At 49.9% G+C, this 16,725-nt stretch overlaps 1 protein-coding gene across 1 annotated transcript; it reads left to right on the top strand.

Moving 5' to 3' along the window:
- The first annotated feature begins 10,240 nt into the window (after positions 1-10,240).
- Positions 10,241-11,815, top strand: NHLH1 (nescient helix-loop-helix 1). Its single transcript, XM_054562862.1, has one exon. It carries the CDS (start codon positions 10,406-10,408, stop codon positions 10,805-10,807), a length of 402 nt encoding a protein of 133 aa, XP_054418837.1. The 5' UTR covers positions 10,241-10,405; the 3' UTR covers positions 10,808-11,815.
- Positions 11,816-16,725: the final 4,910 nt, after the last annotated feature.

The following is a 16,725-nucleotide window of genomic DNA, read 5'->3' as shown; positions in this document are numbered from 1 at the left end:
CCTGTTATGTGTCCCGGGCTCTCTTGTTCAGCAACCCCAGACTGGAAGTCACGAAATTGTTACCTCATGCTCTCTTCTGGGTCTTCAGAGGCCCAAGGAGTAAGGCCCTGTCAAAACCAGCTGGAGTCCTAGAGCCCTGGTTTCTGCCTCATAAGAATAATGTTAGCAGTTTCTAACCACCTTTCCATTTGACAGACATTTCTTTATTCACTTTGAGATACTGGCAAAGGTACAGAGATGAAGGGAATACAGCCTTTGAGTAGCCCCTAGCTGGGATGAGGGAAGAGACAGGCACACTGCCGACTGGGTGTGATCCAGTGTGATAAATGGAATAATACAGAATATCCAGAGTGCCGTGGTAGTACAGAGTGGGACTTGGGGCAGAGTGGTGGCATTTAGAAAGTCTGCACAGAGGAGGAGGCATTGAGGTGTGATTTAGATTCACCAGGTGTGGAAGCACAGAGCCAAGAGAAAACGCTGGCCATGTTTGGGAACGGTGAGTTTTTCAGCATGCCCAAGCTGCAAGGATCAGCAGGAGAGACTGGGGCCTGGTCATGAAGGTCCTTGGGTGGTATGCTAAGGGGTATGGGCTTTCTGTTTATGGTGGGCATTTTGTAGACCAAAATAAAGAGTGGTTTGGGATTCTTTGGAGATACCCTAATCCCCTGGATCTTCATGGAGGCAGAATTCTGGAATATAGCAGCACTGCTAAATTAGGGGCAGAGGCTGAGTCAGCTGAGGGGGAAAGAACTGGCAGGAGTGGCGCTGAAGCCAGCCTTCTCCCCTCACTGCAGCGAGGAAGCTGTTTCGCACGTGCCTGGGGACAGCAGAGATGGAAAAGGACTGGCCATTTTCAGAGTTCTAAACCCTTCTTTTAGTTTCCTGGTTGGGCTGTATACTTTTTTTGAGTCCTGCTGAAAGGAGGTCGTTTTTCTCCAGGTTTCTTTCCAAGTTCCCTCAGGAGTATGTTTGGGGTTCTGGGAAATGGAAATACACACTGCTGCTCCCCCCGCCCTGCACCCCTCCTAGTCTGAGCTGGAGAAGCTGTGTGCTGTGCTGGCGGGAGCTGAGCACAGCTGCCACCATCGTCTGGGCTGACTCCACACCTCTCTCGGCCAACATGTTTCCCAGAGGACAGAGCACTACTCCCTCATCCTGCTGGTGGCTTCAGGAAGCAAGGAAGTGACTAGGTTATCAGTGAGAGAGCTGAACAGAATCAACAGGGGTGAGCAGAATCAAGGGGACAGGGTTGGCAAGAGAGAAGGGTACAAGATACAGGGCCTTCAGTATTCAGTCTGCTCTGTCTCGGGAAGAATCCTCAGCAAGCTGCTTCCCTTCCTTTCAGGCTATCCCACCTCTCAACCCTTACACCCTCCCCCAAAAATACAGAACCAAAAAATTGGCTCTTTCCATAGTTCTTGGGGAGGCCATTCTTCATGGAAGTGGCACAGGGCCCCACACAAACCACTGGGGCTGCCTTTCTGAGACTGACCTGGCTCATCAGGTACCTCCTGTGCCCTGGAGACCACATGGGACTCGCTGGCAGCACCTTGGGGCCACAGAGTTTAACTCCTTAGCCTCCCTCTCACTTGCTGTAGGCCTTGTTCACCCCTGTGCCTTCTGATATTTACTTCTCAGCCCCTCCCTCTCTCACAGGGCCTCCCTCCCTGCTTCTACCCATAGATGGCTCACACTGCACCTTCTCTTCACCCACCGCATGCTGAAAGTTGAGTAACAGACATCCCTGCCCCAGGACCTCTCTCCAGCTCCTCTTCTGTTTCCCACACCTTATTCAGTAGCACTTTGTTTCTTCTAGGGACCATATAATTAAGACCTTAGAAACTATGTGCATGGTCTAATGTATTTGATAGACAGGGGAAACAGTAGCCCAGAGGAATGATGTGGCTTGCCCAAGGTCATGCAGCAAATTAGAGCTGAGACTACATTTCTTATATCTGCACTGGCAGCTGTAGCAGTAATAAACATTTTTTGAGCATGGCTACAGGCAAGGCATTGTACCAGCATCATAAATGGGTATGGGATAAAGCTGCCTTCCCTCAGAGACTGAAAACTCAAAGTCTAGATGGCAGGATGGGACATGACACAAGATAAAACAACCAGGCATGGCAGCACATGCTCCTTGCAAAATCAAACCAGTGCTGTAAACAGGTTCCACTCAAATAAGGAGGAGGGAGGGTTTGCTTTGGGTGGGGCCAGTAAGGAGGAGCTACCCATTGTGGGAAGAGCTCAGGACCAGATTTTCTGGTGTCCTTGATGATCTGTGTGACTTTGGAGAAGGCACTGCTCCTCTTTGGGCCTCATTGTTCTCACCTATGCAATGTGGAGTTAGGTGCTCTCTCAGGTCCCTCTGTTGGCACTGATGTCTGGTTCTCTGTGGCCTGCCTTTCTCTTTTTCATCTTAAACTCCTCAGAGCAGGGCTGATTTGAAAGGTTGATAATTCATGAACTTAATAGGTATTGGGGTCAATCTAGAGAGGGAGTCCTGAGGGACACTTATCATCCTTTAACCCAGAGACAATAGGAATTTGGGGAAATTGTGGGATATGCCATAGGAAAGAGGACTGGCCTTCACATCCCATTTGCAAACAAATCTTGGCAGGAGTTGCTGAAAATTAAGCTTGGGAAGCAGAGACCCTTGGAAGGTCAGGGTCTGAACGGGCCTCAAGTCGGATTCCTTCCTGAATCCTCACTCTGGTGGAGGAGCTTCCACACTCCAGTTGTAGAGAAGGGAAGCTATAGCCCCTGTTCCTAGCCAGGAAAACTTTGAGCAGGAGTGCAGGGGTATCTCAGGAGGCCTAAGATGGTGATGCAACTGTGAGTAAATGTTACCAGCCTCCGGCCCAGTCTGGCTGGCTGCTCAGAGGCTGGGGGCTAGGACCCTAGAGTCCCCGCTCTCTGCTTCCCCATCAACTAAGGAAAAGTTGGAGAAACTGGACAAAAAGGAAAAACAGATGAAAGACGGTATGGGGCAGGGGACTGGTGGAAGGAGGGTGGACAAAGAAGTAATGGGATATAGGAAGTAGGACACCTAGTAGGGCTGAAAGAGAGGGAGCCTGGGAGTGCTGGAGGGAAATGAGCCTGAGGGGAGAAAGGCCAGGTGGGCGTGGCTAGGAGGGGAGTGGGCCCTGAGCTGGTGGTGACAGATGGGTGGACACAAAGAAGAGAGCTTCAGGGAAGACAGATGGATGGGGGAGGGAGGAGAAGCAGCTGGGGGGGGGGGGGGGGGGGGGCGGGGGGGGGGGATGCAGTGATAGGAGGTCATAATAAGATCGGAGATGGGCTCTGTGCTAAAGAGAGGTGAGTGGAGAGGAAGGAAGAATGGGGAGGCTGCCTTAGGAGACAAAGGCTGCAAGGCTAGGGGGCCAGGAGCAAGAGAGTGCTCAGGGGCTCATGCACTGAAAAGGGGGCTTCTAGCCAGGCTGGCAGGGCACAGTGACAGATTGTGTAGTTAGCCAGAGTGGAGACCCGCTGTCACCTTCTAGAAGCACAGAGAAGTGGAGATATACAGAGATGAGTGGAGCAGGCAAGGAAAGAACCTGAAATATGGAAGAAGATCCAAAACTTGGAGCTGCTCCCCAGGAACACAAGTGCTGCTGCTTTCCTTATTCCTCTGACCCAGAACACAGCACCTCTATCACAAGCCACTCCCAGGAAGGGTCAGGCAGTGTGGCACAGCAAGGGTTAACACTGTCAGCTCTCCTTGCCAGCCGCTTGCCTGGTTGGGTCCCCAGGGCCCCCCACATATGTCACCCTCTCTGCTGCCAAACCCGCTGCTTCCAAGCTCATCAGGCCCTCCCCCCAGCCTCAAGGACTAGGCCTAGGCCCCAGGGTCTTCCCTACACACCCACATCCCTTTCCAACAGTTTACCTCGAAGGCTATGTAGAGATGAAAAGAGATTGTACAAAGCTGAAAAAGAACACCTATAAAATGCAAAATAACAATAACCATAGAGCCATCAGCATCCCCCTATCCTGTGGCCCTGTTCATCCTGCTCTCCTTACAGCAAAGACCCCCACACAACGCTTGAGGGAGGCTGGAGGGCAACCTGAACCTTCCAGCCTCCCTCAATCATAATGCCCCATATACATGTGTAGGAAACTTCTTGCCACATGTAGATCACTGTGCACAGATGTAAAGGTAGGGGTGAGCACTTTACGATTTACTGGGCACTTTCCCATGAATTGTATAATAAAAGCCCTGTGTGGAAAGTAACATTGTCGCCACTTTACAGATGACAAAAACAGACTCATTCAAGGGTCACCAGGCCTTAGACCCATGTTCACTGGCCCCAAGTTCAGTACAATTAGGGGTTCTTTCTACCATTCTATGCTTTCAGCACTTTTTTATCACACACTTAATGTTCTCTTTACTCCCCTAAGGAGCAAAAACTGAATCCTTGAATGATGACTGACTGAGGGTCCCAGAGTCCAGGATCCTGAGATGACGGATGGACAAGGAGGTGGTTCCAGAGCACTCTCAGACCCCCCTTTATCACCAAACCTCAGTTTGCCCTGGGGAGAGCATGGGCTGCATGCTTCAAGGCTGGAAGTTGCAGTGTCAAAGGATCTGAGCTAAAGGGCCTGAAAGAAGGGAGACTGCATACGGGGATCTGATTCCCTCCCTTCCCCACATTCCCCCCGCCCCCTGCCATATTTCCCCCCTGCTTCTAAGGTCTCTGTAGGTTCTGCTTTTGTTTCCCTCACTGTCTCATCCTTTGGGATCAGTAACAGTCCCTCATCTCTTCAGTTCTGTTTATTGTGTCTCCCCACCTGTCTCTCATCTGGTGCTGTTTTTTTGGGGGTTTTTTTGGTTTTTTTTTTTTTGGTTCCTTACAACTATCTGGGCTCTGCCTCTCCCATGTCTGTATGTCTTGGGGATATCCTGAGGACTCGCTCGTAGGATCAGTATCTGCCCATCCCTGAACATCTGTGTTTCTCCCTGTCTGTATTTCTCACAGGTCTGTGTCTCTTTAATGCTCTCCCCTTTTCAGGTCTCTCCCTACATCCCTGTCCCGCTCATACCTTGTAACTCTGAGTCTTCCATAAAGCTTTGGCAACCTGGGAGAATTCTGCTCCCTTCCTCTCTTTTTTGTCTCTGTCTCCCCTATGTCTCCATCTCCCTGTGACAGATCTTCTCCATGTCTTTTACCCAGTGACTCTGACAATTCAGTTTGGTTGCATTTCTCCCTCTCTCAGGGCTTCAGGCTCTCCCCACCTCTCTCCCTTCATTTTGTCTGCTTCCTTTCCATCTCCTATTTGTCTGTATCTCTCCTCTCCCTCATGGCACACTCGCCTGAGTCTCTCAGTCTCCCAGTCTCTTGGATGGGAAAGAGGACAGGAGGGTGGGGGAAGTAAAATTGTTGTTGCTGGGGGCTCATTAGGTGGAGATTGGTTTTTAATCAGCACCATGGAAATGATGATGCAAGAACTGAGATGCCACCTGATCCCCTGCCCTCCCAACCCCCCTTCTCAAGCCTCCTTTCCCCTCTAGCTCAGCCCATCTGTTGGTGCCTGGGCACCTGTCTGGGCCTGCCCAGGTGGGAGTTGGCACCTCACCTCCCAGACCTGGGGTGGAAAGGGGTGGGGGAGTTTGGGGAGGAATTGCAGGACTTCCTTATGGAATGCCTTACCCAGAAAAGGTTATCAGCAAGGGAAATGGCAAATGCCTCCTACAGCCTAAACATGGGATGTGGTCCTACTAAGGTCTGGGCCTGTCACTTGCATTATCTCACTTAATCTCCATGGCAACCTAAGAAGGAGCTATAATTAACTTCATTTTAAAGAAAAGGACAGTTGAGGCTCAAGATGTTACGTTACTTGTTGGAGGTCACGCAACCGACAGGGCTTTCTTCACTGTAACACACTGTCTCTAGATTCCTCCCAGCCATGGTTTGTTCTAGATACTCACAAAGATTCAATGAAAACATTGAACAACTTAAGATATTGACCCCTAGCCCATTGCTTCTCTGTACTTCCCTTGCTCTCTGTTCCTGCCACCCTGCAACACACACACACACACACACACACACATGCACGCACGCACACGCACATGAACACACAGGCTGGAGGCAGCTGAGCTATTGATATAAACTTAATCAATGCCTATTTGCATATAATTTTGTATCTAGTTTTCTTATTGCTTATTAGATGCCCCAGCATACGTGAAGCCTGCCTGGGCTGCCCTGCCCTCCTACCCCAGTGTACTTCACATGCTGGTTTTTCTTTTATCCTCTGTTTTGCTCCTTTTGGCCTTGACTCCTCCTAAGAGTCCCTAATTCCCAGTGAGTCAGGTTGGGCTAGGCAGCATAGAAAAACTCCTTATGGGATCTGTGTCAGGAATCTGATCCTGCTTCCCCAGAGGAGGGAGTAGGTGGGAGAACAGGGGGCTGGAATATGAAGGTATGGGTGATTGAGTCCCATGATGATGAGGGCAGGAGCCTGAAGGGTAGCCACAGGCAGTGTGGTCAGGGGCCGTTGGTACCAGCTTTATGAAGGGGGAAAGCTTGGGGAGGGCAAGGACTCTTGGGTTCTTTTCTGTATCTTAGTGCTGTCTACTTGTGCTTTTCTAGATTTCCCTGTTAGTACCTTGCAGAGCCTTCTTCCCAAGGAAAAAGGGACATGGGAAAGAGCTGTCAAAGTCATGCTGGGACTTAAAATGGGACTGTGGCACTAAAATTGAGCTTGCTGGGGGTCTCTGTCCCTCCTGCCTCTGCTGTGGGAGACTCAGGGGTTCATCTGTGATCCTGCCCTGGCTCTCGCCCCAGCCCCACCCCTTCCCCAGCTCTCCATTTCTTGCTTATGAAATATGCATGGAGAACAGATGTCCCTGCTCCCCTACTGCCTGCCCCCCCAGGGCCAGCCCCCGCCCCCAGCTCCTGGGGTTGGGGGGAGTTCCCAAGTCTGTCTGCCAATGGCAGCCTGGCCTGCCTGTTTAATATTGATGAGGGGGGAGCCTGGGCCAGCCAATGGAGAACTGAGGGTGTGTATGCATCTCCACATATATACACATAGGGCTGGGCCAGCCCAGGTGTGTATGTGTCTGTGAGTGTGTGTGCCTGTGTGTGTGAGTACTGGTGACTCAGTACCTGGCCAAGCCCACCCCTTCCGCCTGAGTCCTATATCTCCACCATGTATACCCTTCTCATCTGCCCTGGAGCCTGTACAGCCACGCCACGCTGCCCCCGAGAGCTCTAGAAATCTGGTCACTAACTTTGCAGATGGATGAGCTCTGAGCAACCAGAAGAGACTGGGGCTGTCAACGCTGCCCCTGTCCTGCCAGCTTGGATCCCCTCACAGGGTCCTCCTAGGTAAAGGGGGGACCATGGGCTGGGGGGGGGCGTCCCTCCCACTCTGGCTCAAGTCCCCTCCCAGAGCCTCCCTCTTCTTCTCTCTCTAGTGTGCTGTGTCTCTCTGCCCTGCACCACCCTCTTACCTACTTCTTCCCTTTGACTCTGTGCCTACCTATTCTCATTCGGGTTGAGGACGGCAGAAGTGGGGCAGGAAGTTTTATCCTGGATGCTTGGAATTGCTGCTCTCCCTGGTCCTCGGAGCCTGGAACTTTGAGACCAGAAGTGGATTTTGGGGTGAGGACTTGATGGGTAAATAGAAGCTGCTGCCAGGACTGGAGCTGGAAAGGACAGTGGGGCCAGGTGGAGATGGGGAAGTAGTCAGGTTGTGAGCAGACAGAGGGGAAGGGAGGGCATGGCAAAGCGATCAGGGATACAGGGGCACGGGGACTGGCCAGAGAGAATCAGGCTGTGAGAGATGTGTTGAGAACTCCACAGCCAGATTCCTGAAGCATGGGGATGGGGAGTTAGGGAACTGAACATGTACCAGGAGGTGCGGACTGTGGGGCTTCCCACACTATTGCCATCCCTTCTTGTTCCTCTGGATCCCAGACTATAGAGTGTGTTCTAAATTTCAAGACTAACCACCTTCTGTTTTGTGTTATGGTTGTGTTGTACCTACCAGTCAAATGTTGATGTCCCCCCTCCCCCAGAGCTTAGTAACTATTTGTCAACCACAATTGAGTCTGCCTTCTGTGCTGTGGGGTGAGGCAAGCTTGGGGGTCCCTGTGGGGGTGTCTTTCAGGCAGGAGAACCAAGGCTGATGAAGAAGGGGTGATGCTGACTATGAGGGAGCCTTACTGCTTCTGCTTCTAGTTGTTAAGTCCAGCTGAGCTCACAGTGAGTTCCTGCTTAACAGCCCCTAAAGCAGAGCCCTTTCCCTGGCCTTCCAGGCCATGTTCCTGCTGCCTTGCCCTGACATCCTTTGATCCCTGGAACAAGTAAACCTTAGCCAAGCTCCAGAATGGTGGCCCCAAGAAGTTTTCCACATCCTTCTCTATGGGCTGCATCTGAACTGACTTTGGGCTGTGGGAGGGTGCCAAGTAGAAAGCTGTTTATATTCCCTTTCTCCAATCTTCCTTTCAGAGTAAGGCCAGAGGAAGGTCTGAGGTTATTGACTTTAGGGCTACAGGAAAGAGCTGGTCCTGAGCAGAGGAATCACAGCCAGAGGAGATACCTTCCCTTGACTCTAGTGAACAGGCTGGTAGGATCTGGTGTCTGCAGTGGTCATGTTTGGGAGTGAGGTGTGGGCTGGGAGTCACTGAGCTGGGGCAGCTGTGCTGAGCTCCATATGTCTCAGTCCACTCTACAATGGGCAATCTGAGCGCTTATCCCTGCTTTCTCGCCACCCTCATCCCCACCCCCACCCCACCCCACCCCCACACAAGGATGGAGATTGGCCATGGGGGGACCAGATCACAGTGCCAAGACTTGCAGTTCTCCCCTCACTAGTAAAAAGTTTAGAGTCACAGCCAAGCTCTCTTGGAGCTATGGCTTCATGTTGCTCAGCACTTTTTCTTTTTCTGTTATTATTTCTTTAAAAAAATTTATTGTGGTAAAAAACACAACATAAAATTTACCATTTTAAATGTGCAGTTTGGTAGTGTTACATACATTCACATTGCTGTGAAACAGATGTCCAGAACTTTCATCTTGCATCCATGGGACAGTAGCTCCCCTTTCTGCCTCCCCCAGCTCCTGGTAACCACCATTCTACTTTCTGTTTTTGTGAAATTGACTAATTATATACCTTATATAAGTGGAATCATACAATATGTCTTTTTGTGACTGGCTTATTTCATTTAGCAAAATTTCTCAAGATTCATCTATGTGGTTTCTTATCCATTTATCTGCAAATGGATGTTTGGGTTGTTCCCAGATCTTGGTAATTATGAATAACACTGCAACAAACATTGGATAGTAGATACCTTCCTCTTCAAGATCCTGATTTCAATTCTTTTTTTTTTTCTGATTTCAATTATTTTGGTATAATATCTATACTATTTTCAATAGTGGTTGCACCATTTTACAATCCAACTAACGGTACAAGTGTCCAAATTTCTCCATATTCTCAACACTTGTTATTTTCTGTGTTTTTGATAGCATCCATCCTAATGGGTGGGAAGTGATATCTCATTGTTGTTTTGATTTGCATTTCTCTAATGATTAATCATGTTGATTTTCTTTTCATATATTTGTTCGCCATTTGTATATTATCTTTAGAGAATGTTTATTCGAGTCCTTTGCCCATGAAGTTACTTTTAATGAAGTTACTTGATCTTGTGTTGTTGAGGAGCAGTTCTTTATGCTTTTCTGGACTTTAACCCTTTATCAAAGAGATGATTTTTTTCAAAAATATTTTCTCTCATTCTGTAGGTTGTCTTGTTATTCTGTTGACTGTGGCCTTTGATGCATGAAAATTTTTAATTTTGATGTAGTCCTTTTTGTTGCCTGTGCTTTTGGTGTCATATCTAAGAACTCATTGCCAAGTCCAATGTCATGAAACTTTCCCCTGCTGTTTTCTTCTAGAAGCTATATAGTTTTAGGTCTTACATTTAGATATTTAACCCTCTTGCTTGGTTTTATCCTGTGCTATGTCCTCTTCATCACTTCTTCTCCTTCCCTGTAACTCATTTTCTGGACTCTCTTCCTTCTTACTGTCTTTTCTCTCACTTCTTTACAACGTGTCCACCTGCCTATCACTCCTGCTGCTCCCTCCCTCACTCCTCCCCTGTTTCTGTCCTTCTCTCACACTTACAATACCTTCCGCCTCCAAGTCCATCTCAAACCTTCCTTATGCCCTCCTCATCTCTGAGTTGTCCTGTCCTTTCTTCCTCCCTATCAGTTTCCTCTTCTCTCTTTCAGGCTCCCAACTGGAACCCTGACCATGGAACCCTGAAGTGGTTCTGATTTCTCCAGCTCAGTGGCAGACCCCACCACCCCAGGACCTTCCTGCCTCTCCCACAACCAGAATTCAGGCTCCCAGAGGGAGGAGGTGGGGAGGGGATCCTGATCTCACAGGGCAGGGGGCGTCCATCATGATGCTCAACTCAGACACCATGGAGCTGGACCTGCCTCCCACACACTCGGAGCCGGAGTCAGGCTTCAGCGACTGTGGGGGCGGGGTGGGCCCCGACCGGGCTGGGCCCAGAGGTCCAGAAGGGGGCCAGACCCGGGGCCTGGAGCCGGGAGAGCCTGGCAGGAAAGACCTGCAGCACTTGAGTCGGGAGGAACGGCGGCGCAGGCGCCGGGCTACGGCCAAGTACCGCACAGCTCACGCCACGCGGGAGAGAATCCGTGTGGAGGCCTTCAACCTGGCCTTCGCGGAGCTGCGCAAGCTGCTGCCCACGCTGCCCCCGGACAAGAAGCTCTCCAAAATTGAGATCCTGCGTCTGGCCATCTGCTACATTTCCTACTTGAACCACGTGCTGGACGTCTGAGGGCGGCCTGGATGCCACCCCCTTCTGGGCCTGGCTAGGTCCCCCCTCATCGCCCACTGGCTACGACAGCCATCTCTTCTTCCCTGAGCCCTATACCCTGGCATGGAGTCCCCGAGGCTCCTGGCCCAGAAACGGTGCCCCACTCCCAGCTGGTTGTGAAGGCAGCTTTCTATCACCAACCCAGGCATCCCACGGCTGTCCTCATGGGCACCTTCTGCAGTTTGTGGTTGGGCCCGGCTGTTAGAATTGTCTGCTTGGGAGGTCGGTACACAGCCCTTGCTGGATTTACTAAGCCCGTCACATGTGGGTGTCCCCTAGCTCTCTCGTGGGCTGCTGTCCCGTCTACCCCCACATCCAATTTGTCAGAGACCCAGACATACACTCCCATCTACTTTCCACCCTGTTGCAGCTTCTCCTGCCCATGGCAGGGAAGGGGCATCAGAACAGGAAGGGGGCAGGCTGGGCTTAGAGTGAAGTGGGCTTCTTCCTCAGAGATTTCAGTCTAGTTTGGCAGAAGGGCCTGGGGACCTGTGAGGTGAATCTCAGTAGCTGAAATTAGGGAATAAGTCTTCCTGTTTTCTATCTTGTTCCTGAGGATGCAGACCTTGGATCTTACTCTGTAGTGAGTGCCTTGTCCTCTCTGAGCTATTTGGCCCCCATCTGTGTACCCTCCTGCTTCTACAGTCCCAATTTCCTCCCTGGGTGCAGAGCTAGGGAAAAGGAAACCTAAATCCTGGGGTAGGGGATGATGTCCCCAAACTCATCCCTGGAAATGGGTGGGCCAGATCTCATGCCTACTTCCTCCATCCCAGCCTACCACGAGAAGGTGAAAGCCCACACCAGCTCCTCCCTTAGATGCAGGCAGTGCTCCATCATTGCCCCCTGGGAACATGCAGCTCTACTAGTCCTAGGGTCTGTTTATTACTTTTTTCTCCTCCTCCTTAAGCTGGCTTCAGCAATGGAAGAGACCCCCGCCTACCCCACCTCCAGGCTTTCTGCCCCCACCACCCACATAGCTGAGCCCAAACCTGCTCACTGGAGCCTCAGGTCAGCAGTAGAACAAGGGCCCTGGGACCCATGTAGAAGAAAGGAGCTCACTGCACTTACCATGCTCCTCCTCCCTCACACCAAACTCCTAGCTCTACAATGATATTTATTTATGTATTTATCTATTTATTTACTTATTTATTTATAAACATTACTATTTATTGCCCAGTTGTGCACTTTGGGGTAGGGCGAGGGGTTCCTGGAAGCCCGAGCCAGGCCTTTCTTTCTTCCTCCCCGATTACTCCTTTCCCTTTTGTGCTCCTTCTACAACTCCAGATGTGTGTAGGGATCCCCTTTGCTGACAACATTCATATCTCTTCCTCAGATCCATCTGTCCTGACACCCTATTCCTCTGGGATGGTTCCCTTTCCCCAGTTCCAGGGCTCCCAGTTCCTTCCTCAGCTCCCTCCATTCCAGACAATTCCACCCTGTCCCACCTGCCTCTTTTCTCTCACCAGCCCTCTCCGATGATCCTCACTTCTTCCTAGTACCTCCAAGAGTGGGCCTTAGGGGTCTGTGTCATATGTCTTCTGTATGATTCCCTCCTGTTGCATTTCTGATCTCATACAAAAAAAAAGAAAAATTAAAGTGACCTCATTCTAGCACCAGGTATGGCTTGGATCATTTGACTAGGTTGGGAAGGTGTCCTGCAGATTATGGTAGGGAGAGCACTAAGGGTTCTAGGCCTTGATGGCTCTTCTGATGGGATCATGAGAGTTCAGTCTGGTGAGTAAATGAAGACAGAAAGCAAAAGGGGTCACAGAGTAAAGAGGTACAGAGGAAGGTGTAACACGCAGGTCCCAGGTCTCCCCACCTAAAGTATCTTGTACCCCCATCTTGGCATTCATGGGGTGACACTTTCTGATCTCTCTGATGTGCTTCTGCTTCTACTCTCGACGGGCCTGAGAAGGAGCTGAGTGTCCCCGCAGAACCTAAGTTAAACATGTGTCTGTGGGTCCATGCTCCTGGGAAAAGCCATGGTATGAATCTGCCTTCCCCATTATTACTTCTAAGCTGGATCAAAATTCCTTGCAATCCAAGTTCTTGACTAATTTTGTGATCCCCAGCCTGAGAATACTGGGGAGAACACGATGGAGGACCTAGGACTAAGAGAATAATAAGGAAAGGGACAAAAAGGAGTGCTGAAGGAATATCAAAGGAATCCTGAAAGGCACCTAAAATCAATTTATAGATGAGGAAATCAAAGCCCAGAGAGGAGGGCTTTGCCCAAGGTCACACATGTAGTTGTGGGCAGAGATAAAATTTAAATCCAGGTCCTATAGCTTCTATACTGCTAAGGCCTTTCTGCCTTCCTGAAATGACCTGGCCTAATAGATGGCACCTTATGGACCCCACAGTTTAACAAAACATTGATAAACTAGAATATTTAGAATTGTGTGACCAAGAAGGCTAAAGGCCTGAGGCTATTTCATAGAAGGAATAGTTGAAAAATTGAGGATATGTGTTTTTACAATAGTAGATTTAGGGACAACATGCTATCCCTCTTTAAATACTGAAAGAAGAAACAAAAAATGACATTCTGTGTGTTCCCAGGAGTCAGAACCAGACCAGTAGGTAGAAGTTATAGGAAGCAGATTTTAAGCACAAAGAAAAACTTTTCAAGACTTGGAGCTGTCCCACAAGGGAATGGCCAGCTTCAAGTAGGAGGGGTCCAAGTAGACAAGCACTGGTACCATAGAGCACATTCCTGCCTAGGTGGTCTTCAAGATCCTTTTCAAACTTGAGGTCATCTGAGAAGGCTGAACGCAGATAGTGGGAGGGAAATTCAGTTTCTGAAAGATGCTATTTTCATCTGCAACAAGCACAGAACGAATGATGTCAGCAGCAAGAAGGATTTGAATTAGACTTAAGGAGGAGAGTTGATATCTTCCCATCACCACCCCCCACCCCCTGAGTTAGAGTGAAATGTGCTCTGCCCAGAACATGACAAGACAGAGGGCTGAACTGAGGCTAGCGAGAATCAGAGGACTACATGGGGCAAGAGTGGGAAGAGAGTACAGAAAGCATTGAATCTGACACCTTTGTTTTAAGGGCAAGTTACCACTGTCCACAAGGGTGATGGGACTCACACATGATGGTGGAATGGGACTAGAACCTGTGTCTTCCATTCCTGGCCCTGAGTTCTTTTGCCTCTCCCTGTGCAGCAGCACAGCCTCAAGCTCCCTGCCCCCTTCACTTTTCACTTTGCCAGGCTGGAAGGCAGAAGGGGTTATTAGGCCCCCTCTCCAGGGATCCCTGAGGACATGGGGGTGGTAACAGGGGGCAGCTGCAGCTGTTCTTGTGCTAGCTCCAAATTTCTTCAGATAATCAATTGGCTTCGCTATTGCTGGGCTCTGAAGGACAGGCGAGGAAGGAGGTGGGAAGTGAAAGGGGGAAGGGACAGGGCACAAGGAGAGGAGACTGTTGGGAAGATAAAGTCCCAAGGCCAAGGGATGAGGGGAAAGAGAGAGCTCCAGGGCTAACAGACACAGAGGACAGAGGAAGGGAAGGCTAGAAGATCACGGCATCTTGGGGCCCTCTTTCATATCCTCCAAAACCCAGCAAGTATGCTAGTGGAGTGAGAGAGGGGAAGTTTGGGGTCCCAGGCCAGGGGGGCTCTGGCACTTCACCCCTCCCTTCTTCCTCCACTCCCTTCTCATCAGGCCATGCCCCTTCCAGCTGTCCATGCCCTATTCCATCCTTAGTTACTATAGGCCTTAACCCTCTAGGCTTCTCTGTCATAATTGCTCCCCTCTGCTCTCTTTCTCAGCAAACTCCTCCCCATGCAGGAGCAAACAGCATGGCCCCTGGGGTTTGAAAGAGGTGGTGGTGGTGGGGGAGGAGGGACTCTTAGCCACTCCTCCTCTTCTGCTACACACACACACACACACACACACACACACACACACTTTGTGTAGGCTGCCAGGCAGATGGCCCCTTTGTGCCCACACAATGGAGGCCCTGCCCATGCCCTCTTCGTTGGTTCACCCAGCTTCTCTATCCCCAGTCCGGTGTCTGCCTTCTTTGCCTTCTCTTACTCTGTATGGAAGGCTCCTTTTACACTCCCTTCCTTTATCATTCTGCCTCTTTCCCATGTCCTTTCCTGAGCTCTTGAAATCTGACTGTGTGGGGATTGTGAGCAGGAGAAAGAAACTGACAGGAGGGTCACAGTCCTTGATTGCTACTTGGGGGAGAGAAGAACACAAGCACAGAGGGAATAGGGAGAAGGGAGCCAGTGTGGCTGGTGGCTTGTGCGCGGGCAGCAGCAGCAGCAGTAGCAGCAACAGCAACATTGGGCTAAAGGGGTGAGAAAGTGCACACCTGGCAGCTAGAGCACCTGTGTGCGTGTGGGCTCCATACTTAACCTTTCCTCTTTGTGCCACAATGAGCAAATCACATGGCTTCCCTGGAACTCAGCTTCCTCATCTGTAAACTGAGAAAGATCATAAGACCTTTCTCACGGGGTGTTAGGAGGATTAAATGAACTCATCCTCGTGGTGCTCAGCACAGTAAGTGCTCACCACATGGTATCTCAGGGGCAGGAAGTAGCAGGGCCAATGCGTACTGTTGTATATCTTGTGCACTGTACAAGGTGCTAGGCCAGGGCAGTGAAGAGGCCTGACATCTAGCCTCTGCTGTGCCACACCAGTTGTTCACCAGTGAGGATGAATGCAACCGCTGAGAGGTCACCCTGGAATCAAATCCCTCATGTGGAGTCCTGAGCATCAGTCACAAGTCCAACGGAAAAGTCATGAGTCCTGACCACCTTGGAAACCAAGATAGAATGGGAGGAGACAAGAGGCTATGGGAACACCAGAAGAGAAGATCCCTTAGTTCAGTGTTCTCTCGAAAGTTAGGAAGAGCTGAACTATGAAATCTGCTAAACTGAGGACGGACATACTACAGCTGAGGAGACACACTGCAACTGAGAAGAGGGGTGCTGGAAAAACAGAAAAGGAGGGAGACCTGGGTCTGGGATGTGATTCAAAATTTGTGTGGGTTTAGGGACGTCTGATCCTTGCTCCACCTCCATTCCCTCCCCTAAACCTGGTCTGATTATTGCTTGTTGAACACTGCCCTCTCCTGGCCACACTCAGAGACTTTCTCACTCTTCCCCCTTTCTGGCTAGTAGCTGCTAATAAACTGAAGGGAAGACCAGACTGGGGACAGAGGGAGAAAAAGATGTGGGGGAATTCTGCCATCCGGAGTTCTTGTTAAGGTTTCTTTATGGTTAATGAGGGTTGATTGCTGACTAGGGATAGAGACCAGAATTCATAGGTGTTCATTTACATACGTTAATGGTCTATAATTTTCAGATCAATTTTTCCCCCCTGCCTTTGTCCATTTAATTTGTTTTGTGTGTATGTGTGAGTTGTGTGTGGGTTCTGTTTTTGGAGATGTTTGCCTGCTTCTATGGTTGTCGTGTGTGTGTACATCAATGTGTTGTTTTTGTGTCCTTTCAAAAAAAATTCACCTGAAGATATGTTTTATTGATATTTAGAGAGAGAGAGAGGAAGGGAGGGTGGAGAGAGAGAGAGAGAAAGAGAGAGACATTTGTATGAGAGAGAAACATAGATTGGTTGCCTCCCATATGCAGCCGACCTGAGGCTGAACCCAAAAACTAGATATGTGTCCTGACTGGGATCAAACTTACAACCTTTCGGTGTACAGGACAACGTTCCAACCACCTGAGTCACTCGACCATGATGTGTCCCCTTTTTTATATAAGAATCTGAGTGACAGCTGTCAGGCTGAAAGCTGTTTTGTTTCTTCTCCCCCTAGAAAGCCCTTTCCTTTTCTCTAGGTTTTACTTCTGCCTTCCAGCTCCATCAATAGCAGGGCTATTTACAAGTCACACTCTTTGGTTGGCC

The sequence above is a fragment of the Pteronotus mesoamericanus genome, unplaced genomic scaffold (genome assembly GCF_021234165.1).
Source record: "Pteronotus mesoamericanus isolate MK-2021 breed Mesoamerican mustached bat unplaced genomic scaffold, CSHL_Meso_final scaffold_705, whole genome shotgun sequence".
Taxonomy (NCBI): Eukaryota; Metazoa; Chordata; class Mammalia; order Chiroptera; family Mormoopidae; genus Pteronotus; species Pteronotus mesoamericanus.
This window is presented reverse-complemented; position numbering and strand designations above follow the sequence as displayed.